The sequence below is a fragment of the Schizosaccharomyces osmophilus genome, chromosome 1 (genome assembly GCF_027921745.1).
Source record: "Schizosaccharomyces osmophilus chromosome 1, complete sequence".
NCBI classification, from domain to species: domain Eukaryota; kingdom Fungi; phylum Ascomycota; class Schizosaccharomycetes; order Schizosaccharomycetales; family Schizosaccharomycetaceae; genus Schizosaccharomyces; species Schizosaccharomyces osmophilus.
Window position 1 is genome coordinate 3,091,558 of NC_079238.1, and position 26,092 is coordinate 3,117,649.

The 26,092-nt window shown below is 37.6% G+C and overlaps 13 protein-coding genes and 1 non-coding gene across 14 annotated transcripts; 8 read left to right on the plus strand and 6 right to left on the minus strand.

The window, feature by feature from the left end:
* Positions 1-127: 127 nt before the first annotated feature.
* Positions 128-1,216, plus strand: nbr1 (cargo receptor for selective autophagy pathway; the record flags this gene model as incomplete). The annotated part of the gene is made up of 1 exon (XM_056180220.1): positions 128-1,216. The coding sequence occupies one exon, from the start codon at positions 128-130 to the stop codon at positions 1,214-1,216; it is 1,089 nt and encodes a 362-aa protein (XP_056035057.1).
* A 287-nt stretch (positions 1,217-1,503) lies between these two features.
* mit1 (SHREC complex ATP-dependent chromatin remodeller Mit1) lies at positions 1,504-5,661 on the minus strand (the record flags this gene model as incomplete). The annotated part of the gene is made up of 1 exon (XM_056180221.1): positions 1,504-5,661. The coding sequence occupies one exon, from the start codon at positions 5,659-5,661 to the stop codon at positions 1,504-1,506; it is 4,158 nt and encodes a 1,385-aa protein (XP_056035048.1).
* Positions 5,662-5,778: 117 nt separating this feature from the next.
* usp103 (U1 snRNP-associated protein Usp103) lies at positions 5,779-6,438 on the minus strand (the record flags this gene model as incomplete). Its single annotated transcript, XM_056180222.1, has 3 exons — positions 5,779-6,104; positions 6,171-6,386; positions 6,429-6,438. The coding sequence occupies 3 exons, from the start codon at positions 6,436-6,438 to the stop codon at positions 5,779-5,781; spliced, it is 552 nt and encodes a 183-aa protein (XP_056035049.1).
* A 557-nt stretch (positions 6,439-6,995) lies between these two features.
* On the plus strand, positions 6,996-8,027 carry air1 (TRAMP complex zinc knuckle subunit Air1; the record flags this gene model as incomplete). The annotated part of the gene is made up of 3 exons (XM_056180223.1): positions 6,996-7,217; positions 7,268-7,369; positions 7,413-8,027. The coding sequence occupies 3 exons, from the start codon at positions 6,996-6,998 to the stop codon at positions 8,025-8,027; spliced, it is 939 nt and encodes a 312-aa protein (XP_056035229.1).
* A 381-nt stretch (positions 8,028-8,408) lies between these two features.
* ilv1 (acetolactate synthase catalytic subunit) lies at positions 8,409-10,403 on the minus strand (the record flags this gene model as incomplete). Its single annotated transcript, XM_056180224.1, has 1 exon — positions 8,409-10,403. The coding sequence occupies one exon, from the start codon at positions 10,401-10,403 to the stop codon at positions 8,409-8,411; it is 1,995 nt and encodes a 664-aa protein (XP_056035228.1).
* A 466-nt stretch (positions 10,404-10,869) lies between these two features.
* nup131 (nucleoporin, WD repeat Nup131) lies at positions 10,870-14,502 on the plus strand (the record flags this gene model as incomplete). The annotated part of the gene is made up of 5 exons (XM_056180225.1): positions 10,870-12,318; positions 12,358-12,451; positions 12,496-12,881; positions 12,939-13,311; positions 13,361-14,502. The coding sequence occupies 5 exons, from the start codon at positions 10,870-10,872 to the stop codon at positions 14,500-14,502; spliced, it is 3,444 nt and encodes a 1,147-aa protein (XP_056035119.1).
* A 670-nt stretch (positions 14,503-15,172) lies between these two features.
* Positions 15,173-16,563, plus strand: cki2 (serine/threonine protein kinase (CK1 family) Cki2; the record flags this gene model as incomplete). Its single annotated transcript, XM_056180226.1, has 2 exons — positions 15,173-15,368; positions 15,446-16,563. The coding sequence occupies 2 exons, from the start codon at positions 15,173-15,175 to the stop codon at positions 16,561-16,563; spliced, it is 1,314 nt and encodes a 437-aa protein (XP_056035226.1).
* Positions 16,564-17,233: 670 nt separating this feature from the next.
* On the plus strand, positions 17,234-18,237 carry SOMG_01434 (Schizosaccharomyces specific protein; the record flags this gene model as incomplete). Its single annotated transcript, XM_056180227.1, has 4 exons — positions 17,234-17,304; positions 17,400-17,492; positions 17,575-17,821; positions 17,962-18,237. 4 exons carry the CDS (start codon positions 17,234-17,236, stop codon positions 18,235-18,237), a joined length of 687 nt encoding a protein of 228 aa, XP_056035225.1.
* Positions 18,238-18,430: 193 nt separating this feature from the next.
* Positions 18,431-19,477, plus strand: sgo1 (meiotic cohesin protection protein, shugoshin, Sgo1; the record flags this gene model as incomplete). The annotated part of the gene is made up of 2 exons (XM_056180228.1): positions 18,431-18,531; positions 18,589-19,477. 2 exons carry the CDS (start codon positions 18,431-18,433, stop codon positions 19,475-19,477), a joined length of 990 nt encoding a protein of 329 aa, XP_056035224.1.
* A 286-nt stretch (positions 19,478-19,763) lies between these two features.
* txc1 (26S proteasome co-factor Txc1) lies at positions 19,764-20,444 on the minus strand (the record flags this gene model as incomplete). Its single annotated transcript, XM_056180229.1, has 2 exons — positions 19,764-19,829; positions 19,887-20,444. The coding sequence occupies 2 exons, from the start codon at positions 20,442-20,444 to the stop codon at positions 19,764-19,766; spliced, it is 624 nt and encodes a 207-aa protein (XP_056035223.1).
* Positions 20,445-20,976: 532 nt separating this feature from the next.
* On the minus strand, positions 20,977-21,690 carry SOMG_01437 (uncharacterized protein; the record flags this gene model as incomplete). The annotated part of the gene is made up of 2 exons (XM_056180230.1): positions 20,977-21,446; positions 21,507-21,690. 2 exons carry the CDS (start codon positions 21,688-21,690, stop codon positions 20,977-20,979), a joined length of 654 nt encoding a protein of 217 aa, XP_056035222.1.
* Positions 21,691-22,457: 767 nt separating this feature from the next.
* ecl2 (extender of chronological lifespan protein Ecl2) lies at positions 22,458-22,712 on the plus strand (the record flags this gene model as incomplete). Its single annotated transcript, XM_056180231.1, has 1 exon — positions 22,458-22,712. The coding sequence occupies one exon, from the start codon at positions 22,458-22,460 to the stop codon at positions 22,710-22,712; it is 255 nt and encodes an 84-aa protein (XP_056035118.1).
* A 970-nt stretch (positions 22,713-23,682) lies between these two features.
* SOMG_20065 lies at positions 23,683-23,754 on the minus strand. Its single transcript has one exon. It is a non-coding gene; the product is annotated as a tRNA-His (tRNA).
* A 501-nt stretch (positions 23,755-24,255) lies between these two features.
* On the plus strand, positions 24,256-26,040 carry dic1 (meiotic dynein intermediate chain Dic1; the record flags this gene model as incomplete). Its single annotated transcript, XM_056180232.1, has 3 exons — positions 24,256-24,381; positions 24,433-25,110; positions 25,150-26,040. 3 exons carry the CDS (start codon positions 24,256-24,258, stop codon positions 26,038-26,040), a joined length of 1,695 nt encoding a protein of 564 aa, XP_056035220.1.
* Between the last annotated feature and the right edge of the window lie 52 nt (positions 26,041-26,092).

Below are 26,092 nucleotides of genomic sequence, written 5' to 3' on the forward strand. Positions count from 1 at the left end.
CAGCATTCTTGTTATTACAAAGCTTTACTCGCTAAGTCTGTTAGGCTTTATTTTACGTTCTATATTTTCTTCTTTGGACCATTTTTAAAACGTTGTTATAGGTTATTACCTTCACTACCCTTACGTTATGTGTATTTCTACTAACTGCTCGTCCATCTCAAAACCTAAGAGCACTGAATTGCATTGTCAAGTAACTTCTTCTACCAAGCTTACTTTTAACGAGCAATCATCTTCCGTGGCTTGTAACTCATGCCTAAAGTTGATCCATGACCAAGTTTACTTTCATTGTAAGGATTGCCTAGATTTTGATGTCTGTCGATCTTGTTACAGCAATCAGGCATTTTCTCATTCTTGTCTGAAAGCGTCTTTCGAGAAGGTCACACAAACTCCTAAAACCATACCCTTGCCATTGCCTTCTCCAGTTATGGGGTCTTCAGAGTTTATGTACGCCATATGCGATGCTTGTGAGCAGCCTATCAGCAATTTGCGTCTAAAATGTGGCACTTGTGATGATTATGATCTTTGCAGTTCTTGTTTTCTTTTGAACGAGCACACAAAAACTCATAGTTTTGTTCGAATGACGAAGCCGTATCCCATTGGGATTCCATCTTTCCAACTTCCTCCTTCCTTTGCTTCAGAAACCGATTTTTCTCGTGCATCTCTGGTTCATCGTTTTTCTCAATGTGACTCTTGTCACGCTCATCCCATCGTGGGGAACCGCTACAAGTGTCTAATTTGTAAGGATTTCGACCTTTGCTCTAAGTGTGTGGATCATACCTTTCATCATAATCATGAAATGCTTTGTTTATCGCATTCTTCTACTTCCTGCTCACCGTCCGGCTTCAAACCTAAAGAACTCCATTACGATTTTCAGCTCGTACAAGACTATCTTCTACCTGCAAATCCCGGGCCAAAGGCATCTTGTATCAAAATCTGGCAATTGAAAAACATTTCTCTAGAGGCGTGGCCTGCTCCTCTTTTTTTGAAATTTAACGGTGGTGATCAACTCATAAGTGATGAAAACGATTCCACTTTGCCTATTAAACATCGAGTCCAACCAGGTGAAAGTGCTCTCATTGCTTTATCTATTAGAATTCCCTCGGCTGAAATATCTAAGAAAACATTCTTTTCTTTTTTCCAACTGGTCACCGAATCTGGTAACGTCTTTCACAAAAACCTTTGCCTTTTTTATACGATCTCGACAACTGATGAATAATGTTTTCGATTTTTTCTAAATTATATTCTGACTTAGTTATATACGAAATTAAGAACTTGTAATGAAAACTTAAATTTACCCAACTTAAGTGTTTAATACGATTCTCACAGTCTAATTTAACTTTATGAATTCTAAGTTTAAGGCATACAGTAAAACTTACTTTTCGTAAGTGACTTAAAAGACTAACAAACTTTCGTTAGTATCAGAAAGCAGATTTTGCAAAACATCATATATTCGTTAAACTATTAGCATTCATCAAATACTTTTCTAGCATGCGAATTTTACATCTATGAAGATGATCCATCCTTCTCATACAAATAGTCATTCAGCCTTTTGAGAGCCAGCAACTTCGTTAATAATGGCTCTCGAGAATTTGCTAACAAATTTCTCAAGATCTTGACTGTTGTTTTGTCTTTGAGTAAAGGGCAAGTTTCCTTACCACTGAAGTGAGGAGTACCACAAAGAAAGCAAATCTCTAAGGGTATCCTGTTCAAAGGACACCGACCTGGGACATGTTCAATCCCACAACACTTGCAAGTATCACTTGAATCATCGAAAGAACCAGCTAAATAATTGTAGAAAACAGACTTTGGGATGCTATTGGCAATTAGCAAATCCTTTTTCGCAGAAGGATGGTCATTTATCTTAACGTTCCTAGCATACAGAGGCTCCCAACTACCGTTTGCATTGTGATCATTAAAAAGCATAAAACTAGAAGCTGCCTTCAAGCGAATACATGCGTTAAAGTCATACGTCTCGTAAGATGGATATTCAGCTAACAAAGCTCTCATCCTACTCCATTCATTAGAAAACTTTTCAGAAGCTAATTCTGGCTGACCAGTTTTGGTAATTGATAACGGTGGGTTATGTTGCTTGTTAACCATCTGTCCCTCAGCCTGCTCTGAAGTAGCCATCGAAATATCAGAGGAATCAGATTCATCGGATGAGACATTACTTGCATTATACTCTTCATCCGAACTGGTAATAAAACCACCTTCTTCATACATGATTGTTTTTCGTTGCCTAAGTTTCCGACCATCGTTGTCAGAAAACGAGCTATTTGGAGTGACCCGCTCTCGTTGTCTTAATATGTCTGACCAAATATCATCATCCTGTATCGTCGAGTCATTCTTAAATAGATTATCTGTTCCTGGAACCGTGATGTTTTCCTTATTGTTTACCCAAACACGAGCAAACCCGAAACCATTAGTACTATTACTCTCTGAGTCTCTATTAGGAGATACATCCCTCTGTTCCGCATCAGTAATCAAATTTTCCACGGATTCTTCATCATAACGGATAGCCTGGATGTCCTCATTCTCTTCAAAAAGGGCGCGAACACCATGTTGTAGAACTTCATGAAGATCGATGACTGATTCATTGTTCTCTCTCATTGATTGTACAATAATTCGATCCAGTAACATCTTTTTCTGTGCAGCTTGTAAAATTTTTTCTTCAGCTGAGTTTCTAATAATTAAACTGAAAACAAAAACTTTCTTATCTTGACCATAGCGGTGAGCCCTTGCTACAGCTTGCATATCTTGATGAGGATTAAAGTCAGGGTCCAATATTATAACCGTGTCCGCCGAAGCTAGATTAATTCCAACACCACCAGCTCTGGTGGTTAAAAGAAAACAACTTTTCTTCGAATTCGGGGCATTGAATGAATCAATTTCTACTTGTCTATCATGTTCTGTTGTCGTACCGTCAAACCTAGAGTACGATATATTTTTATGATCCATCCAATCTTCAAGGATATCCAATTCTAGAATAAATTGTGAGAAAATAAGAATTCTATGGCCACGCATAATTAGTTTTGGAAGTAAAAGCCGAAGTAAAAGCATTTTTGCGCTGGCTTCCTCAAGAGAGCGGATACTTAGTTCTTCCGGGACCTCTTTTACTTCAACGTCAGCTGAATAAAGATAAGGATGGGCTAAGGTTTTTCGAAGTTGCATCAATATATTGCTTAAAGAAGCACGTGTATTCTTGGAGTTTGATTTCGTATTGCTCCTAGAAACAATACTCTGAATTAGATCAACATTTTTCGAGACAATTAATTTATAAAGTCTTTTCTGAAGAGGAGTCATTGTGAGCGGTACGATCACTTCAATCTTTGGAGGAAGTTTGTCTAAAACTTCTTCTTTAACTCTGCGAAGAAAAAAAGGCTTCAACATTTGGTGAAGCTCAGTTACTTTTTTTTCATCAATATTTTGATACTGTCTCTCTAATTCAGAAGCATCAATTTCCTCCGGATTCAAAAACTGTAACAAATTGAATAGTTCCCTAATGTTGTTTTGTAACGGTGTGCCTGTGAGTAATGCCTTAAAAGTAGCGTCTATTGAAATGAGATCATTAAACAAAGAAGATTGATCACTCTTCAATCTTTGCCCTTCATCAATAATCATGCATTGCCAACGAAACTTCCTTAAAAGACTGATTTCACTGTCAACGCAACTCGTGCTAACAATGAGAACGTGTGTTCTTATACCATCGGCATTATCGTTTCGGTAAATTCTGTTTTCACGAACAATGTCTCTATTACGCTCAGATCCAACCAATGTCGCAATCAACAAAGACGAGTCCCATTTATGAAACTCACGCTCCCAATTAGCTACAGTTGCATGAGGGACAACAATAAGGAAAGGAAAGCAATGATGTCTGTGATACAACACACTAATAAAGGAAATTATCTGTACGGTTTTACCTAAACCCATTTCATCAGCCAAAATGCAATGTTGTCGTTGAACCCAATGAAAGTATAACCAATTCACACCTTGTAACTGGTAGGGCATAAGCTTGCCTCCAAATATATAGGAGGGTTGCTCAGTTAATTCTAGTTGATTGAAGTCAGTATCCTTACTTAAGCCAGATTTAGAAGACTTCTCTATCCAACAAGTTCTAACGTAATCAGAATAGCCCTCTTTCCAAGCTTTCCATCGATCAAAACTATTGATATCACCTAGAAACTCCCAAGAAGACATTGAATAAGGTAACCCACGCCATGAAACATAAGCTTTATCAACTTTTGCTAATGCCTGCATTTGTTTTTCTTTAGACTTAAATTTTCGCGGAATTTTGTATTGCACATCCCAAACCTTGTCAATTGTTATATGGGAAGGAGGTATAATTTCAAGAGATCCGTTATGAGGGTCTGTTTCTCGGGAATCAAAATTTCGCTTTTTTGCGTTTGAAACGCCGGCTAACCAAGAAGCAGAACACCAAAAACAATGAAGATATGAGTGGTTTTTAGGCCGAACATAATACTCTCTGGACCAAATCCCAGGACGATCTAGTGATAAGGGATTCTTCACCGGTTTATCTTTTAATAAAGAAATGGGTAAAAGAAGACGCCATGCAAGTACTTCTTCCACATCTTCCGAATAGGAGACACACTCATCACATAATCGTCGTCGTAATAATTTTTGAATCGATGATGCAAATGTCTTGGGGTTTTGATCATAATAGAAAAAATACAAGACTCTTTTGCAACGCCAACAACGAAACCTTACGTTTTTGGTATAGGAAACTAAACGAAGATTATCATTTGCGGAAGAAAAAGTAGACGGAATGTCCAGAGTATCGTTCAATCCATATCCCGATAAAATACAATTATTTAAAAGTAAAAGAGAAGAGGACTTTGAACAAGAAGAGCAAGAGTAACCCTCGACAGCAATTTCATCTTGGCGAATTTTAGTTAAGGTTGACGTTCCTGAGCATTCCACGTGAAAGGTATTTGTGCAGGTTTTACAGTAAATAAATTTTCGATTATCGTCTTTACCCTCATGATGATGGCACTTAGTACACGCCGACGTATGCGTGAATTTAGCAAAAGCATTCAGTATTAAAGGAATCGGCTTCACCGAACTCTGAGTTAAAGCAGAATCGTCTGAATAATCAGGCATTTGGAAAGAGATATCAACACCTTCATCGGAAGAGGATTCTTGAAACAAATCCAATTTTGGTTTGCTAATTGACTGATAGGTTTGTTTCCGCAAGTTTTTACGGCTCCGGACATCATTTTCTGTTTTCGGCGATGCAGATGCAAAAAGGTCTGCACCTTGACTACTCGATCGTTCTGAGGAAGAAGACCTGCACGAACTTCTTGATGAATCTCGAACGGAATTGGTAGATTGTTGTCTAGTATGCGAACTATCTTGCTTCATCGCCTCATGACTATTCACATCATAATCGCTGTCATCATCTACTATCCGGCGTTTTCTTTTTAAGTACTTTTGGTAACAACGTTTACCATTCTTGTATAAACAGATATCTTTCCTGTGAAGCGACGTCTCTAAGCCGGCGAGAAACGCTACATATAACCGATTTTCGTGTTCTTTCAGGACTTTCACTACCGTAGTTTCATCTGGATCATAAAATGGTAATAAAAATTCTAGAGGTTTTTTTGGAATTCGCACTTCCTTGGCGAAACCAACATCTACGGGCATGCTTTGCTTAATGTTCACATTCACCAATGCCGAGTCCACGCAAGCATCGAACAAGACACGATGAATTGCGCTAAGATACGTTAATAAACAAGACGAATCTTTGAAAGAATTTTTTTCTTAAGTTCTTGATGAGCGTGCGTAAGGTTGTTTTTTTTGTTGGTAGGGGTGTTGCTTTCCAGTCATATGTGGAATGTTCTGTGTCCGGGAGCGTTGGGCGCTATTCGTATACGACTGGGCAACACCAGCGTCGGGTGATGCATTCGCAACAGGCAATGTAGCTGCAACTCCTGCAGTATTAGGATAAGTTGAGTTGAATGTAGTAGCAGTAGAAATATACGGCATAGGAGCAGTGGCCGGGACTGAACTTCTCGGTGCCATGTACACGTTAGCAGGCACGATATTCGGCGGTGGAGGATAAGTAAACTGATATTGATACAGTTTAGCTACGTCAAAGAGTTAGCTTATATATTAAGATAAAAAGTATTTTCTCTGAAAGAGCACGAACGTACGGGGAAAAGCGTATGCCAATGGCAGCTGCAATGAGCTTGACTCCTTATTAAAACTGCCCAGTGAAGGATCTTCTTCTAATCTTTTCTGGGCTTCTTCTTGAGCAACTCTTGTATAATAATCTTGAACGTTTTGTAGATGGGCGCGGCCTGCATTATGAGCTTTTCTTACAGATTGACTGTCGTGTGTCAACCAGACCTGACAATAGTCGCATAAATCTACCCTGGTTAGATTTCATTTTACTTATTTAGCAACCTTACATTTTGGCATAGTTTCTATCTAGTTGGTCGTAGTTAGGTAGCTCTCGCTTACTTGGGTGGTATAGCACAGACTACTCAGCAGTACTGGTACCAACAAAAGCGAAGGACTATAATTAGAACTGAGTTTAGGGTTTTTATTATACAGTATTTAAGATTCCTTAAAAAGTTGATTTATTTATGAGACAGATCTCTTGATATGGATGGCCTGAGACAATTTTTTGATGTTTTCTATGTCTTTGAAAATCTGAGCAGCCAAACGGTAGAAGGTTTCAACGTGCTTTTTTCATTGTTTTTTGTTATTCTCTTGCTTCAAATCTGCTAATAAAATGAGTTATTAAGATTTTCTATGGAAAATCAGAGTTTAAAGGTTATAAATACTATAGGTGGTAGCTTTAATTTTCTAAATTTGTCAGAAGAATAAAAAAATCCAAATACATCATCTAGATTTAACCAAGACATAGCAATTCTCATTTTTTCTAATTCTAAGTCACGTCCCTTCGCACATCTCAAACGGTCTTTACATTAACACAGGTTTCACCCTGCAAAAATTCAGGTTTGTCACCAATCATGGTTGTAAATGAAAAATCAGTGTCGGATGATATATCAGATGGTGAAGAATCATCGTTTATGCAAAAAATATTTGCATTGCCAGTGGACTCCAAAATCCAAGAGGCAATTCCAGATGAGAAACCAGAAGAGGGCGAAAATGAAGAAGTAAATGAAAATGACTCGTCCACCGAATTATCTGATAGCGCATTGGATGAAGTAGAAGGCAATGAATGGGCCGATGTACGTGTTAAATTGCTTTTTCATAGCTTGTTCGATTAACAACTATTCAGGTTAGCAGAGGCCGTTATTTTGGAGAAGACCCCTCAGAAACCATTCTTTGTCACAATTGTAAAGGTTTTGGACATATTGCAAAAGAATGTCCTCACACATTGGTGCGTTGCATGAAAGAGACATCATCTGGCTAACTCTTAAAAGTGTACTACTTGCGGTGCAATTGATGATCATATATCTCCACGCTGCCCGAGAACAAAACGATGCATAAATTGCGGTTTATTAGGTCATATTGCTGTGCGTTGTCCTGAATCACGTAGAAAAGGACCAAAAAGATGCCTAACGTGCCATACTGAGTCTCATACGAGCGGGACGTGTCCCTTGATTTGGAGATACTATGTTGAATCAGAAAACGGTGTTCGGGTAGATCCCAATGAAGTGAAAAAGTTTTGCTACAACTGTGCGTCCGGTGAACATTTTGGTGATGATTGCCCTCTTCCTTCTCGTTCTAGCTATCCCGAAAGCACCGCTTTCTGTGAAGCGAATTGTCCTACAGGGAATGATGTTTCAAACTCTGTGTTCAACGAAAACCGGAAAATAGAGAGTGGGTCTAAGAATCGAGATTTTGGTAAATCCAGAAAGAACCCAAAAAATACAAAACAACGTTCTCCAAGTGATCTGGGCTCGAGAATTGACCTAAGTGAGAGACCAAAAAGGAAGCGTTATCCTGCTAACGACAAAAATGAATTTTCATTTCGCAATCATAATGGAAATGCTTCGCAAAAGAAACAAAAAAAAATGAAGAAAAATAGATGGTAACATCAGAATATAAGGATTTTTTGGGACTTTTGAAATTGGCGATGCAAACCGGATTTAATATTAGAATGATGAATTTTTTGATAGTTATGTATTATACAATTCATTGATACACTCATATATAATGCTTTTACACTGCTTGATAATAATTATCAATCCTTTATGAATTGTCTTAAAATTGGGTACAAATAAAATAGACTATAGTAATTACCATACGACAAAAAAGGAAAGCCCAAAACTAATTATCCATGATGATACAAACCCAATATCAACAGTTTTAGAATAAATCAAGAAATAATAAGAAACAATAAAAATAATAGTAGGTTTTAGATTTCCGGAGAATAATGCAGTTTTAACAATTTTCGGTTCCTTTCCTTATAGTGCTTAAGATAGACTCTTGTGAACAATAAACTGGTGAAGAGCCTTACCACCAGGAACAAAAGGATATACATGCTCCTTTTTAGCAACCAACACTTCCATAAGAACAGGTCCTTTGGTTTCTAAAAATTGTTTCATGTTCGAAGCAAGATCCTCCTTCTTTTCGACACGCAAGGCCTTAAGTCCCATAGATTCAGCCAGTTTAGTAAAATTAGGATTCTTCTGATGAGTATGGGAATAACGTTTTTCGTAGAAAAGATTTTGCCATTGGGTGACCATACCTTGTTCTTCGTTATTGAGTAGTAAAACCTTAATAGGAATGTCATGCTGACGGGCAGTAGCAAGTTCCATACCAGTCATAGAGAAAGAAGCATCACCATCGATATCGATAACAATTTCATTAGGGTTAGCGACGCTAGCTCCAATAGCGGCAGGCAAGCCATAACCCATTGTACCAAGGCCACCTGAAGTAACTAAAGAACGAGGCTTGGACCAGCGATAAAAGGTAGCAGCCCACATCTGATGAGCACCAACACCTGTGGTAATGGTTACATTGTCCTTAATATTGACAGTTTGTTTGTCAAGTTCTTGAATAACCTCTTGAGGCTTAGGTGATTCACCGGGAGCGCTAGGGGTAAAGGTAAATGGGAAACGTTGCTTCCATGCTTGAATTTGAGACAACCATTCTACACGAGAATCGAGGTTGATATCGGGCATGGCCGCGTTAAGCAACTTGAGAGACTCAAAGAGATCACCTTCTATAGCTTCGGTAGGTTGAACAACTTTCCCGATGTTCTTAGGAGAGATATCAAAGTGAATGATACCACCACGTTCTTCAGCACCAGCGCGCTTAGCTTCGGGTGCAAAAAGAGCAACGTTACCGGTTACACGGTCATCAAAACGAGCACCAAGAGCAATGATCATATCAGCTTCTTGCATGGCCATGTTAGCATAGCCACTTCCATGCATACCAAGCATATGCAAGCTAAGGTCGCTACGTTCGTCGTAAGCACCCAAACCGAGCAAAGAAGTAGTGACTGGAATTTGAAAACGTTCGCTAAATTCACGGAGCAATTTGGGGGATTCGGAGTTATAACTAGCGCCTTGTCCACAAAATATTACGGGCTTTTTAGCACGCTGTAACAACGTAGAGACGCGTTGAATCTTAGCTTCCACATTTTTGTTACCAAATTCCAAAACTTCTCTCATCCTACGGTTCAATGAGGGAACAGAAGATGTGACAGGGATGGGTTCTCTCAAAACACCAGCAGTAACATCCTTTGGCAAATCAACCAAAACGGGACCAGGACGACCGGACATAGCAATTTCAAATGCTTCATCTATCCGACGAGGAAGATCAGCGATGTCCTTTACCATAACATTCCATTTAGTACAAGAACGAGAAATACCGATCATGTCTGCTTCTTGGAAAGCATCACTGCCAATGGAAGAAGTAGCTACTTGACCGCTGAAAACAACCAATGGAGTACCATCCATCAAAGCATCTGCCATAGGCGTAACTACGTTTGTGGCACCAGGTCCCGAAGTAACCAAAACGACACCAGGTAATCTTGTAACACGAGAATACGCCTGAGCCGCATGACCAGCACCTTGCTCGTGTCTTGGTAAAATAAATTCAAAGTAAGGAGAGCGGTAAATGGCGTCAAATACGGGTAAAATAGCACCTCCCGGATACCCAAAAACATGCTTCACATTATTCTTTAGCATCATATCGTGAAAAATTTCACCACCAGTCTTTCCAACATAGGAGCTATCGTATTTTATACCACTGGCTGTAGCTGTAGCTGTAGCGGTAGAGCTTGCACGGGCATTTTCACCAAGGTTTGTGTTGTGCTTAGAAGGAACAGTTTTTATACCCCTCCTCAATAACTTTGTATTGTATAATCCATTAGAAATTCCGTTAAAGCAAAGTATTTCACGTCTACAAACTGAAATTGCCGCCTTTGCTCTCAAATTTCTCAAGGGAGCTAAAGCAGTCATTTCATACACTCAGCAGCCCCTTCCTTTTTTTAAAAAATAAACCTCTTTGTTTTAAAAGAAACAAGCAGAAAATAAAAAAGACTTTTTATCGCTAGTGAAGGGTTTGTGCTTAGGTTAAGTTACAAACCCGATTTTCACCACCACCATCGTTCTTATACTGTAGTGTCAAGATTATGGAATTGATATGATGAACTGTTAATGATACCTTAAATTGATCATTGAAACAGTACTAATCTTTTTTTTATTATTTTTTCAAATATTGATGACATATATTTAATGCTCGCGGCGATAAATTGTACGCGTGAAGAGAACTCAAAATCACCCTTAAAATAAGTTTGCTTGGAGGAACAAACCTGATCGCAATTAGCGTTTATTCTTTAATCTTTGTTATGTCAACTATAATACACATTATTTTTAGAAACCGCTCATTGAAAAGGATTGTTTCTGGCTCGATACGTGATAAAGAATGTTTAGTATTGGCAATAAACCAAACTTCAATGGGAGAAAGCCTATTTCGTTGAACAGGTGCCATAGGGAATTGAAGAACGGTTTGAAATCCGTCACTTACCCTCTTTTATTAACTTCAACGGATTTGTACCGCGTGTTTCAACTATCTCCACCTGAAGAGCAACATGAAAAAGCCAACTTGGATTTTTGTGATGGTTATATTGACCCTTACTTACGTCGATTTATTATAGTTGATATTAAGAATTGGACGCTCCGCATCTCAAATGATCATTACTGTACAAAAAATGTCATTTTTTACGATATCAAAAGAAATTTGAGCGAATTAATCAGTCTTGATAGTGACTGTGAACTTTTAACCGTGCTTGTCAGATTCGTGAAAACAAGCTTCACATTTGCTGATCCTGGTTTTGTTCTTCTTTTCCCTTTAACTGGTGATATGTTCTACTGGGAAGATATAAACTGTCTTCGATTAGTACATGAACTGAATCATATTAAAGGATTTCTGCATGTTAAAGTACCTCTTTTTTGTAAGGAAATATGTACCAGTCTTACCATGATACAGCCTGCTGGTTTTATTGTTAGTACCACAGCAGGTAGGTTCTTTAACATTTATCCAAGAAATGACATGCAAAAGTTAGGGTTAGCGTATCGAACGCTGCCACTGGCAGGGTCTCTATTCAATATTCAATCTAGTATTTCAAATGTGGTTTCTTGTTCATATCACATCGTAGCCATTCGGGCTGGCTCCATAAATGGCAAATACGAAAGACTTGTTTACGGTTTATTTTCAAATGCTGATATAAACATTTGGGAAGTATCCCGGAAGGGAAATTATCAATTGCTTCAAAAGAAAAACATCCGAAATATTATAATTCAAAGATTTCGCTATGATGGATGTATTGTAAACCGCTTTGAATTCCTCGATTTGTCTATCTGTAAGTCTGACCCTTATTCAATGGTTTGCCTTATTGCATGGTATGACAATGCTTCCACAAGGAGTTATGCAGTTACATCTGTTTCTTTCAATAATGAGATGATACCAGAAATATCGGGTTTTCACAAAATCCGTTCCTATTTTTCTTCGGCTGATTTAGTCTCTGCTCGTATTTTCTGTCCTGCTCCTTGTACTGTTATCTATTGTGTTTTTGATTCGTTATTGGTTATTATTTGCAACGTTAAGGGAAGAAAAAATCCCCAGTTTGTAGAAGAAGCCTTGTTTATCAATAATTCGTGTAAAAAGTTTCAGGTCATGAATATTGCTTCCATGGATGCTGTTCTCGAGGATACAAATAATCGGATGCTCAAATTCCCCGCCCTTGTTTTATTAACAAAGGGTAACGGTGTCATATTGATTGAATCTACCAACTGTTTCGGCAGTGAGTTTAATGATCTTAGTTTCTTAAGAAACCGTCTTTCGCAATTTGCATCACAGAACTCCTTATTTAAGGTAAAGAAATACTAATTCTTTCTATTAACAAAACTTTAGAACCAATTTTCCCTATGGTCTGGGTTTTCATCAGTTTTACCGGAAAACAGGTTGTTCCCGATACTTCTTATCTTGTGTGATGAAGTTGCAAAGTGTAAGTGTGTTATTAAAAATATTTATTCTCACTAACTTTCAAAGCATATCCTACCTCTCATACTTCGGTTAGTGAAGTTCTGAATTACCAGTTTCATAAACTTATGGAAACAATTCTAGTTTCCATGAAACACCTAAAACTAACAGCTAGGGAGCAACTTCAACTCTGGCTTAAACTTGCTTACGTTAACTCACTGGTCGACATTTATGGTCAGTTAATATGTGAAGAGCGAAAGAGCAACATTCTTTATTCTATCCTTCAAGCTATGATAAATACTGGGGATATAGATGATCTCTTTCTGAACAAGTCCTTGAATCTTAAACTTTTACTGTATTTATTGCATACGTTTTACAAGCGACACGTTAATACGAAAGATACCTTTAATTTGAAGCTTCTGCGAATCGTGATAATGGTGAATAATGTTTTTGGTGTAAGTGCATCCACTTTTTAGGTCAATTCCAGATGTATGTTTACTAACTTGGAGAAGTTGGTATTTGGAAATGAATTGGCGTACCGCCAAGAAAAAGTCATTAAAAATGTGGATCCTACAACCACTTTCTTACCTGAATTATGGAATATTGACATTGATGACCTAAAACTACTTTCATCTCAAATTGAAGAATCGATTGCTTTAGACCAGAAAAAGGATTTACTCGATTTTAAGAATGCTCGAAACAAGAAACTGAGACTGAAACTAGAAAAACAAATTCTACATTTGATAGAGCATAGTTGTTTTCTTATACATAATTTGACAAATTGTCTTACGAAACTGAATTCAGCGCCAGCAGTAGAGGCGGAACAGTACAGCTTATTCGAAGTACATATTCGAAGCAAAAGGAGAAAATGGCTGAAATATTTAGGTAAGATTATATTATCTTTGAAAATGATCCACTTACAACTGAAATATAGCTCGAATAGGATACTTGGAACGTGCAATCAGAATATCTGAACATGTGCGAGATTTTCGTTCATTGATTGATTTGCTTAATTCGAAAAACTTTGAGAATTCGAAAGATATAGTTGATAGACAAAAACACTATCTTGAAATTTACAAAGATGAATTTGCTACCGTTCTATTTACTCATTTGATTGAAACTGGTCAAACACGCGGTCTGCTGCATGATTTTAGAAGCTATCACATTTATTTAAGAAAATTCTTTGAAAAGAATAAACTATATAACTTCTTATGGGTATATGAAGCTGAATTGGGGAATTTCGCACATGCGTCTGACATACTATTACGTGGCGATGTGATACAAAAATCGAAAATAAGTCAGCAAACTATATTTTTCGCTTTGTCAAAATTGTTCACATTAACGATCGAAAAAGGTCATGATAACAATCTTGTGAAACAGAAAATGAAAGAGATTTATTCAAATCATAGGATTGCTTCCATTCAGCATGAGTATGCGAAGTTACTCGATTCTACAATAGATATCGCAGAAGATGAACAGGAAGCAATTTCACTTTTACTTGAGGCGAATTGCATTGCATTACATGAAGCCTCGATGCGTTATAGGATAGCCTCTAATCTTCTCACTCGCCTGCTGCTGAAGGAACATTCTCCAGTTGTGGAGACGATTGACTTTTTTACTTCATTTTCTATTGAAAATAACTATTTTGAATATGGTTTGGCATGCGAAATACTAGAAAATTCTGCATTTTCTACTCATCAGTTTGTCTTCCTGTATTTATTGCTAACGCAGAGGTTTCTTTTACAACTGAATTGGAATGAAACGTTAAGAGCATTAACGGAGCGGAACATGGATTATTTGCTCTCTTTTAAAACTGTTTTTCAGAAGTTGGAATCAAAAGACTTCATTCTCGACCTGTATGATTCAATTCATCTCTTCCCAAATATTATTTGTCTTGACATACTAACATCCTTATACTCCACGGTGTGCGAATCCCAGCTAAAAAGCTACAAACACGAGCTTTTAGCAGAACATCGTAGATGCCAGAAGCTCTATGAAGAAAGAAATCTCTCTTTAGTGCTGCCTCAATTATCAAAATTGTTTAAAGAAGAACAGAGCTCCAATGCAGACAAATAAACTGAGTGCATATAAGCTTGTATATCATTTATATTCTATTCTACGATTAATCTAACGATGACTTGAACCTTTGACGAAACCCTTGATGATTAAATTTTGTAATCAATAATATATAATTAATTATAAACTTGTATATGCTATTAGTCTAGTATAAAAAGTCTGTTGCTTCTCAAATGAAATGAATGGTTATGATAGATTCAGTCAAAAAAAAAGAACACTCGGATTGTAAAGGAGAAAAATAAAAAAATATAGAACAATTAAAAGTAAAAATCTAACAAACAGAAGAGGAATTCATATTTGAGAGCCCCACCCTTACATTGGTAGTGACCCGAAACTCGATGAGCCTCTGCAAATTCAATAACTACCAACACATCAAAGAAATCCAAAAAGAGGTGAAAATTAGAAGTCTATTTAATTGGGAAGAGAAATTCTGAATTTCGAATAGGCAGGTACAAACCATAAAGGCTTATCAAGTATTTTTTTGTGAGTAGCATTTACCTACGATTGGGGTGGTCTGCGCGGTGAATGCCGTAGACAAGATTAAAAATTTTGCATTGAAGAGGTGAGCCTCTGGCTTAATCTAGGATTAAGTAACAGACAGAGTGGTCCTCAGAACGTTTCAATTGTTTTAAAAGACGAATCTTCCGGTATTAGAACGAGCGAACAAAAGATGAATACGCAAACAAGTGTGGTTGGCGTTCATTACCGAGTGGGACGTAAAATCGGTGAAGGATCTTTTGGTGTGATTTTCGACGGAATGAACTTGCTGAACAATCAGCTTGTTGCTATAAAGTTTGAGCCAAAGAAATCGGAAGCTCCTCAACTTCGGGATGAATATAGAACCTACAAGCTGCTAGTCGGAAGTGGTAAGTACATTGTCAAAACAATAACTGGGTTTATTTATTTATGTACCCGAGGAAGTGACTAACTAATGAAATAACAGTTGGGATTCCAAGCGTTTATTACTTCGGCCAAGAAGGATTGCATAATATTTTAGTAATTGATCTTTTGGGGCCTAGTTTAGAGGATCTATTTGAATGGTGTGGCTGTAAATTTAGCGTTAAAACCGTCGCTATGATTGCCAAACAAATGCTGGCTCGTGTGCATACAATCCACAAAAAGAACCTGGTGTATAGAGATATTAAGCCAGATAATTTTCTCATCGGTCGACCTTGTACTCGGAATACAAATCTTGTGTATGTTGTCGATTTTGGAATGGCAAAATATTATCGGGATCCCAAAACGAAACAACATATTCCTTACAGTGAAAGAAAAAGTTTGTCTGGAACGGCTCGTTACATGAGTATCAACACACATCTTGGTCGTGAGCAATCACGAAGAGATGACTTGGAATCCTTAGGACATGTTTTTATGTATTTTCTTCGTGGAAGCCTTCCTTGGCAAGGATTGAAAGCTGCTAACAATAAGCATAAATACGAAAAGATCAGCGAAAAGAAGCAAGCCACTTCGTTAAATGAGCTGTGCACTGGCTTTCCCAGTGAGTTTAATAAATATATGACCTATGTTCGCTCTTTGCAATTTGATGAAGACCCGGATTATGATTACTTACAGGAACTATTTGACGATGCTATTCGAAGTAATGGAGAAACGAATGACGGAGTTTATGATTGGATGTTACTAAATAATGGCAAAGGCTGGGAGTCTGCATCATCTCATTTTTCTGTCTTGGCAATGAAACGAAGGAAAAATTACTTGGGATTAAACGTTGTGCAGAATGATGATAACAGGCCGAAGCAAAGTAACGTTCAGTCTCAAAACACACGATTGAACTCGGCGTATAAGAATGGACCCCAAAAAAATTATAACTCATTTGAATCATGCTCAAGGAATCAGCAAATTATATGTACCAGACGGGAGCAGTCTGCTTCTAAAAATACCATTTATCCACAGTCATCCGCCCGAGGGTACGGTCGGGTCCAGCCAATGTATGCTTCTCGATTGGCGGATCGTCAGGAAGATGCTAATTTTGCTGGTGTCAATCAAATTCAGGAACAAAGACCAACAAGTTTTTGGGATATTTTTTGCTGCCATTGCTTTTGATGGCCATCTAATTTGTTACCAAAACTACTCAGTTTTCTGCAGTTCCTTCTTGTAACGGTCGTGCACAAATGTCCTCAATCCGTAATCACAAAAACGGCATTTTTGCTTGAGTAAACTTGGGATTTTGCATTGCCGAACAATTCTTCAATAATTTTTAGGATGTCAATGGCGAAGATAAGGCTTCTATTCAAGAAAAAGGAGAATTCCGTTTTACGCTAACGCGAACTGATAATAGATGTACTTTATTTCAATGGATTGGCTTATGAGGGCAAACATTCATTTGTGGGAGAAAGTTACGTATTAACTATGAATGAAATTTATTGTATATATACACATGCCTCTCCTTCGCAGGTAACTTTGTTGTAAACTTCACAATAGTCAAAGGAAAAGCTTTACTTACAAATTATTAAAAGACAAATGTTCGCTGTAAACTTAAATTTCGCTGCTGGGATGAGTGCATGAAACTGCTGGTACAACTCGGCTCATACACATTGTTTAACTTTAAATTATGCAATTCTAATATACAGTAGATAATATTGTAAGCAGCGTAAAGGATTTCCTCTCAAGATAGAGTACAGGTTTGTGAAATCGATGGTGAACACCATACATCTAATATAATTTGCGGTTCACAAGTAAACAGTTGAAAAGACCGAACATATAGAATGAAGAGATGTTGTCGATGATAGCACTTTTGCAGCAAATAAAAGAAGATGAATCACAGTTATTAGATCTATATAGAGTGTATGTTTGTGTCGCTAGACAGTTGATGTTGATTACAAAAGACTACCTTGGTTTTGCTTTCCATTGCTACATTTGGCTAACGTTCTGTATTCCAGATTTTTTAGAGGAAAGCAAATAAAATGGCAAGAACTAAAGGTTGATAAAAGTGAACTTGACTCATACATGATGAAAATCGGATATAATAAGAGGTACGTATCCATATCCTACTCAGTACGAATCAAAGCGTCAAGAGCAATTAGAATACAGCAGTATAACTAACCTGGTTTCTAGAAATCTAATTTTAATCTCATATGCGCATCATCTTCAAGAATTGCTTCGTATGCCGAGGTTGGATACCCATCAACTTGTAAAATGCATCCGACAAGCGACAGCAGAATGCAAGCGATCGTACATTATAGACATGCAAGAAGCTTCTTTTCGTTATAAGAATGTGTCTTCATTGAAGTTCATGTTCAACAATATGTGGAAACCATTCCTGAATGAATCAACAAACAAGGATTTATCTTTGCTTCCTATAGTAAGTAGCCCAAAGAGCAATTTCAGTACATTAAAAGGAAATACATAAGCACTGTATTTTATCTATACTGAAAGGAAATATGTTGAATTCATTTTTCTGTATTGTTTTGTCGACCCATTAATTCTGACCTATGACTTTAGTCTTTTGAGCTCAGCTTCTCCTCGGTGTTTGGGGCATTTCTCTTTAGTGTGAAGGAAATATATTCAATGTTCTATCGAACCTTTGAAGAAATGAAGGAAAGCAAAAAGCCACCTTCTGCCACAATTTTTTTCGGGTTTTTTTCTAAAGATCCAGAATTCAGCTCGCTTCGAAATCATTATGAAAGGTTTAACTCAAAAATATGTAAATTACTTCAAATGATACTTGAAGAAGTGTCAATTTGTCTGGAATTAGGTAGGATACAGAGGAAACTCTAGAATAATGAAAACGACCATAAAGCCTTTATTTGTTTAACTCTTTTTTTGTTTTTTTTTTCTTTTGTTTCTTAATGAATGAAGTTTTCATCCGTAATTTGTGTTTTCTGAAGGAATGTATCTTGTTGCGTAATTCCATGTTTGTTTACATATCAAAGGTTTCAAGTTTCTCCTTCCCATACCACAACAAACAAAAATGAATAAGTCTATTCCTATACAATGTACAAAAGAGGAGGATATTCTATTTATAGAGTCATTAAAAAAGCGGTTCCTGAAGCAAAACCGTGAAATTATCAGGTAAGAATGTGAAATCAAAATCAACGCTTCTACCAGGTTCTTGAGTCTAATTATCAGAGTAAATACACAATTGTCAGCTAAATTGAGCGAATCTGAAATAGAAATGGAAAAACTATTGCGAGACAACTGTCAATTGAAGAACAGTCTCATTAAACTGGAATCACGGGTCCAAATATACAGTCAGTCAGAAAGCCTTTATCGTCAATATTTTCAAGATTTTCAAAGGATCCGGAACAAGCTTTCAGAAGTCCATCACCTTATGATTGAAATGGATGAAAAAATACTTCCGCCAAGTACGGCTATAGAATCGTCGACGAATACCTCATCTACTTTAAACGACGGAGTTGACGAAAGGAAAGGACAGAATGTTCAGAGGAATAGATACCCACCACTAATCAAAGATTTCTCGGTTCCAGATCTGGAAAATCCACACGGAATGAACTTGCCAGGACGCAAGAGCAAATTTCCACCATTACCTAAATTACCAAGTAAATGCATTCTTGCTGATAAAACCAATACATGCGCATCAAACTCAAAAACCACGCTAAAGGAAATGAAACCACCAAATCATGACATTGAAAACAAGAAAAATAGTAAAGAGAAAGAGAAGGACTTCTCACAAAATGAAACAAAATTCCCTTTGGGAAAAGAGGTAATGAAAGAACAAGTGAATTCAAAACCTTCAAATGTTCGTGTTTGTATTCCTTCTAAAGCTTTTGATAATGTCACTGACTTTGAAGGTAAAAATGATTACGAAGCAGACAATCGGGATTGGGATATGGAGTCTACTGGTACAGTGACGACGACAAGAGGAGGACGAGAGAGACGGGCAGTAAAATCTGTGAATTATGCTATACCAGATTTACGGATGAAGCTGAGAAGAAGCTTTGAATTACCAAAGGACAAGAAACGAAGGCGGCAATGTCGAATGCATACAAAAAACTAAAACAAAATTCAAATGAAAACCAAGAAAGAGATGGTACGGGATGAGGAGAAGGAGCTGAAACGAGAATTGCTTGTCAGGAAAGTTATTTAAGGATAGAAAGAAGAAGAACCATCTAAATTTGAACTATAGAAAAGATTATGGAATTTATCAAGTCGTATGTAAATAATAATAACGATTTATTTTCTTGTTATTGCTTGAAAGAGAATTCGTGATGAGGAAACAAGACGAGCAGAAAAGGCGGGAAACATACTTGTACAATGGTAAGAATGGTATAAGAGGAGGGAAATTAGGAAATAGAGCGATAGACTTCTTCTTGGTTCACCTGAGGATGGTCGGCAGGGTTGGGAGCAGACTATTCAAAGTTAGAAATATACGATACTAGTAAAAAAAATAAAAATAAAAAACATACTTCATAAATTGTGATGATGGGGTTTCCTTTGAAAGGGACAAAAGAGCCTCGAAGACCGATGTAGGCGATTTGAATAGGATCATCTGAACCGTCATTTCTGGAGAAGAAGAGATTTAGATTGCGCAGATTTTGGTAGAGGCGAGTTTTGACGGGGAATTCAAAGATTTGATTACCGGAAAAAGAAAGGGGAAACTCAAATGATTCGGTGGACTTTGCGTCTTGGAGAGCACCGAAATCCAAATTGGAGTGATTGGGATACAAAGAGACGGAATGGGGAGCGGAGGAATCGGGAAAAATGCGTACGAGCAAAGAACGGAGGGTTGCAGAACCGGTAAAGGGGATGTGAAACAAAAGTTGATCGTCGACGTCGCTTTCGACAATGAGAGAGTCATCGAAGCGCTGGTCCCAAGGTTTGAATATTTGTTTACCTGTATCCTGTTGGGCCTCGTTTAAAACGACGATGGCATCTTTATCAATGCAAGTGTAGAGGGTGTCGTTGGGGCCGGATTCAAAAGGATGGTCATCACAATCTGCTGAGCAGTGATGGCGACCAGACATAGTGCAAAAGTATATCGGGAAAAAATTATCAAAGGGAGAAAAGGAACGAGTGAAATGAAGATGAAAACCAAAAATAAAAAGTAAAAAAAAAAAAAAAACAAAACAAAACAAAACAAAAGACAAGCAGAATGTAGACCGATGGAAAGAGGAAAAATCCGACTTTGCAGTGTGGTGGATTTGTGGGTATGCTCGTACTAGTACCAGGGTAGGTAGACAGTAGTGGAAGGGTATTCTTAGTATGAGAGGAGAGAGACAGAGAGAGAGAGAGAGTGTGTGTGTGTGTGAGTGAGTGAGTAATAGGTGCAAGAGCACAAAAGAAAAAGAAAAAAAAAAAAAAAGAACGAGAATAGGAGAAAAAAAAAAAAAACAAAAAAAGGTTGCCAAAAGTTGGGGCCAAACAAAAAAATGAATAAATAAATAAATAAAAAGAAAACAACAAATTTGTAAATCTTATACAAATGCAAGGATATAATCTTCTGAGGAATGATCGTCTGAATGGATGCAGATCATATTGTTTTTTGTTGATTGCGATTCAATGTGACGCAGGATGCACAAGAGGATGGTTCATATGATTCTCCCAAAGGAAAGAGCAAAACAAAACAAAACAAAACAAAGCAAAGCAAAGAAAAAGCAGTACGTTGAGTATTGTTTTATACAAAAAAGAAGTCATAGTCATAGTCAAAGCGGTAGCGGTAGCGGTAGCAGTAGCAGTAGCAGTAGCAGTAGCAGTAGCAGTAGCAGTAGCAGTAGCAGTAGCAGTAGCAGTAGCATAGCAGCAAGGACGAACAAAGAAAGGCAAAAGGGTAAACAATGAAAAAGAGGAGAAAGATAGAGTACGAGAGGGGAAAAGAATACAAAACAGAGAAGCCAAAGTTGGGTGTGGAGAAGGTTGCAAAAGTGGAAAAGAGGAAACGAAAAAGAGAGATCGATTGAACAATATGTGAGGGGAAAAGAAATGGAGAAAAGGAACATCAACATCAACAAGGAGAAGAAGGAAAAGGACTATAGATTATTTCTTTCATCAAAGGAAATCAACCAAGTCTGCAAGAGAGAGCAGCAAACCATGGGGATTAAAGTTGATGTTGATGTTGATGTTGGTGTTCCTTTTCTCCTGCAGACTTAAAGTAAACAATCGGCGGAGCAGATGAAAACAAGGTTTTTCGGAGTTTTGGGGATTCCGAAAAGCATCAGAAGCCGTTTGTTTAGCGATAACCTTTAGTATACACCAATGAATTCCTGCAATCATGGTAAAGCATGTGGAGAAACGCCATCATGGATCCAATCTGCAGAAGAGAAGGAGAAAGGATCTTGTATCATCGATAAGCCATCTCAATACCCAATGACTAAATTTGAAGGAGGTAGCACAGAACCTTACCGATATCTCATTTGTTGCTTCAAGTTACCTCGTTAGTCTTTTTGCATTCGCCATCGAGCCGGATATTACCGTTGAGATGAGTTTCCACTTTTGTGAGTTGGGTTATGGCGTCATTTCTAAGTATGTTACCTAGGTTACGAGATCATGTTCTCTCCAAACATGGGTTTCTATTAGCAATTTAGGAAGGGGGAGGCGTGCTGATGATTCGAGAATGTCAGATCACTAAAGATCACGTCGGGATTCTCGCAGTTTATAATGACCCCACTTCGCCCATAGACAATATATCTCCGTGAACCATTTTTATATAAACAACAGCATCGTCGGTTTCTTTTTTTCTTTCTAGAGTAGGACTCTTCCTTCACAACAACAACTACTACTGTTCCCTTTCATCTGTTGGTTTGTTTGTTGTTTGTTTGTTTGTTTGGATTGGAAACACAATTCTTTGTCTGCCTGTGTGTTTGTACCTTTTGTTTTTCTTGATTTGCTTATTTTTGGATCCCGGTTGAGCAAATCTTTCTATTTTCTTGTTTTTCCTTTGATTCCCTTTTTGAAATACAAAAAAAGTTCTTCTTCTATCTCTCTCACTCTCTATTTGTGTCTATTCCTTTTGACGTTTCATTCAGTACCATCTACTTACAATGGATTTGGATTACTGTTTAATTTGCGGAAAGCCTACCACTGGCAACCTTTACTGCTCTAGAGAATGTCATTTACAAGATTGCCCCGGTTGCGACTCTCAATCTGAGCAATGCGCCTATTCCCATGCTGCTAGCCTTCACATGCTTTCTTCACAATACCTGGATCACTTTCGTCGACGCTCCTCGATGCCGTCGCCTTCTACTTCTTCTTTATTGTTAAATGGCTATGCTTCTTCTCGGCTGGCCGTACTCTAAGACCAAGTTGTTCTATCGCCGAGAAACAAAGCTGAATAACCAAACGCACTTGGTTTTGCATTTCTTGGAAGCTTCCTCACTCCATGGTAAAGACGATTAACTTTGTTTTTTGTTCTAATTTCCTTTTTCCTTTTATTCTTTTTATTTATATCAATGATGATCCACAGTTATGCAAAATGTTCATGATGATAAAAATAAGAAAAAAAAGAAAACAGAAAAAAAAATTCTCATGACTTGCAACGATTATTATGTAATGTACAAAACAAATTCTCTCGGTTTTATTTGTTTTTCTTTTTTTTTTTTTTTTACGGGTTTCGTGTCTTATTTCTTTCTTCTCCCTCTTTTTTCCTTCTTCTCTTTTGATTCTTTGGCGTGATTCTTTCTGCTTGCATTCCTACTATCTGGGCCAATGTCACGCTTCGGGTTTGCGTTTTATTTCTTTTCTTGAAAAGCTTCGGTTACTTGCATATTTTGGCTGCCATCGTTCTCGATCTTTCTTGTTTATGGTCTTCATATTCATATCATTACCCAAACACATTTATTGTTTTTTTCTCTCTTTTCTCTCTTTTCTCTTTTTTCTCTTAGGATGTTATTTTTTCTATTCCGTTACATTCTTCTGCGGAAACATACGTTTTCTTATACCTTTAACAATGTAAAACAACAACAAAAAAATATCAAGCATGCTGTATCCTGTTGATAAACATCTTCATGGTAGAAGCAAACGTAAATGATTGAAATACATGTATTAATTATATTTATCTATTTATTGGTTCAAGAAATAAATGAATTCCTTGTCTTTTTTATGCCTCATACACATTTCTATTGTTGTAGCTTGTACTGTTCGTATGATTTGTAATGTAGCTTTTCATTTTCATTTTTTCCTCTGTTTTTGTCGAAGAAAAAAGAAAAAAAAAAATTGGACGACTTGCGCTAGTTTTCATAGGAAGTACTAGGTGTTCCAAAAAGTGATTGCCCACACCAGGAATCGAACCTGGGTCGCATCGGCCACAACGATGAGTCTTAACCACTGGACCATGTGAGCTTGTATGGTACGTTTAATATGTAAACCTATATAATTTAGTCCTTTTATAAGAGAAAACAAGAAAAAAGAGTAAACAGTTGAATCTTTTCATTTGGGAGAGCCATAGACGTAAAACTTGATTCCTAATTATTTCTTTGATTTTCGAAATGCTTGAGGATTCTGGCTCTTCTCTGTGTTTCTACAAGACTCCTTACAAGCAATCGAACCTTTGGTAAAGAGAAGGAAGAAGAAACCTTTTTCGTTTCCTTTTCTATTTCCTTGTCCTATTCTTTTTCAACTTCCATTGATGATTTTTCTTTTTGAAGCTACTTCCATACGTATCATATCTACTACATACCCATTTCGATTCTTTTCGTTTTCGCGTCACAAGTCAAAACTAAAGTTTCTATGTACCAAAGATTGTTTCTAGAGCTTAAAATTCAGTGGATTATTTAAAGGGGATTGGATTGATAGCTGCATCGCGTAAATAAACTGAAACTCAACTGCTTTTTCCAACTTACCATGGATACCCACAAAAGAGAAATAGAAGAGAAACGGGAAAAATTACTAAAGCTTCGTCAAGAAAAGAAAAGCTTAAAACTGGCACAGCCATTTAGTTCCATCAACATTAAGGAAGATCTCTCGCAGGTGAGTCGCGCGTCTGCCCGCTTTTGCTGCCTAGACTAACAAAACATCCAGGAACACCTTTCCTATTTTCTGAATTCCATTATAAAACAAAAAGAGCTTTATCATACTCCGGTCTCGGCCACTTCTTCAAAGAGTTCCCCCAAATCTGCCCTGAAGTTTACTCCAGTCTACGAAATCTTCAATGAACGAGCAAGCCATCCGATATTACTTTCCCAACAGCAGTCTCCACTGTCTTTTTCTTCCTTTTGCACCGGATTCGAAGTTAAAAGCAAACATTATAACGTTCACAAAGGTGATATTACTTCTAATGGAACATCGCATTCTGAAAACGATTTATTTGAACATGAAATAAAAGTAAGTGATTTGGCTACATTGGATGAGCTGGAGTTGGGAAAAATTGGAAGCTTTCTGCAGAGCTCTTCCAAAGTAATCGAAAGAGCCCTTTGTGAAGATTCCAAGGACTTCTTTACAGATTGCCAAGAAAAGAGATTCGATTCCATAGAAAATTCTCCATCCACAGATAAAAACAAACTAGTTTTGCGCTCGACACTGCATGATAAAACAATCACATCCGACAGGCCTGTTAATAGTCTTGCCTACTCTACCTTCTTTGACGAACTTCTGCTAGCTTCATACTCCAACCCAGTCGGCGGTCAGCGCTCAGATGGTTTAGTGCTACTTTGGAATCAACGCTGGAAAAATTACCCAGAGTCAGTCTTAAGAGCAAATGTATGTCATTCGTCTACTATCAATTGTTAATTTTTTTAGAGTGAAATTACCGTCTGTAAATTCTCCCCCTCAAATCCTCATATCGTTGCCGGCGGTGCTTATAATGGCCAGCTATTCTTATGGGATTTGAGACAAGGATCAAGCCCTGTACTCTCCACCAATATAATCACCGGAGGCCATATTGAACCCATTAACGATTTGACTTTTTTGAACAGTTTTTCTACTGAAAACATAGTAACCTGTAGTACTGATGGTTACATGCATATATGGGACAGCCATACCCTTGCGAAGCCTACAGCAACAGTTCCATTGATGGCCGATGCTTGCAAGCCTATGCAAGCATTCGCTCCTACTTGCATGAATTATACTACAGATATGAACGCTTTCATGATTGGAGCTGAAGATGGCCGCCTCCGAATTGGTAATCAACAAGACATATTTGAACCTCAAACAAATTTAAACTCGTTTAAAAGTTTAGAAGGACATTCAGCTTATGTTACAGGATTAGATGTGATGCGTTCCAGTATCGATATTGAACCTCTAAAAAAATCAGAAAATTATTATTTAAGTAGTTCCTTAGATTGGACAGTGAAGCTTTGGTCGACCCAAAAGTACAATCATGCAAAGCAGTCGGCGCTTGATCCCGACGACCAAAACGGCATCACTTGCATACGTGAATTTGATCACCAAGACATGGTGTTTGACGTCAAATGGAATCCTGTTCGGTCAGGATGCTTTGCTACTGTTGATGCTGTGGGCTCTCTTTCGATATGGGACTTAAAAAAACAAAACCTGCAAACCCCAATAGTCAGCGACACACCCTCAAACTGTAAATCGTTAAACCGTGTAGCTTGGCAACCAAAATCCGACCGACACTTAGCTTGTGGTGGTCTTGGGGGCAGTCTGTTTCTCTATGAATTGAACCTCTGATTGATGACTTGAAATTGGGAAGCTAATGATTGCTTTCATTACAATATTAGGA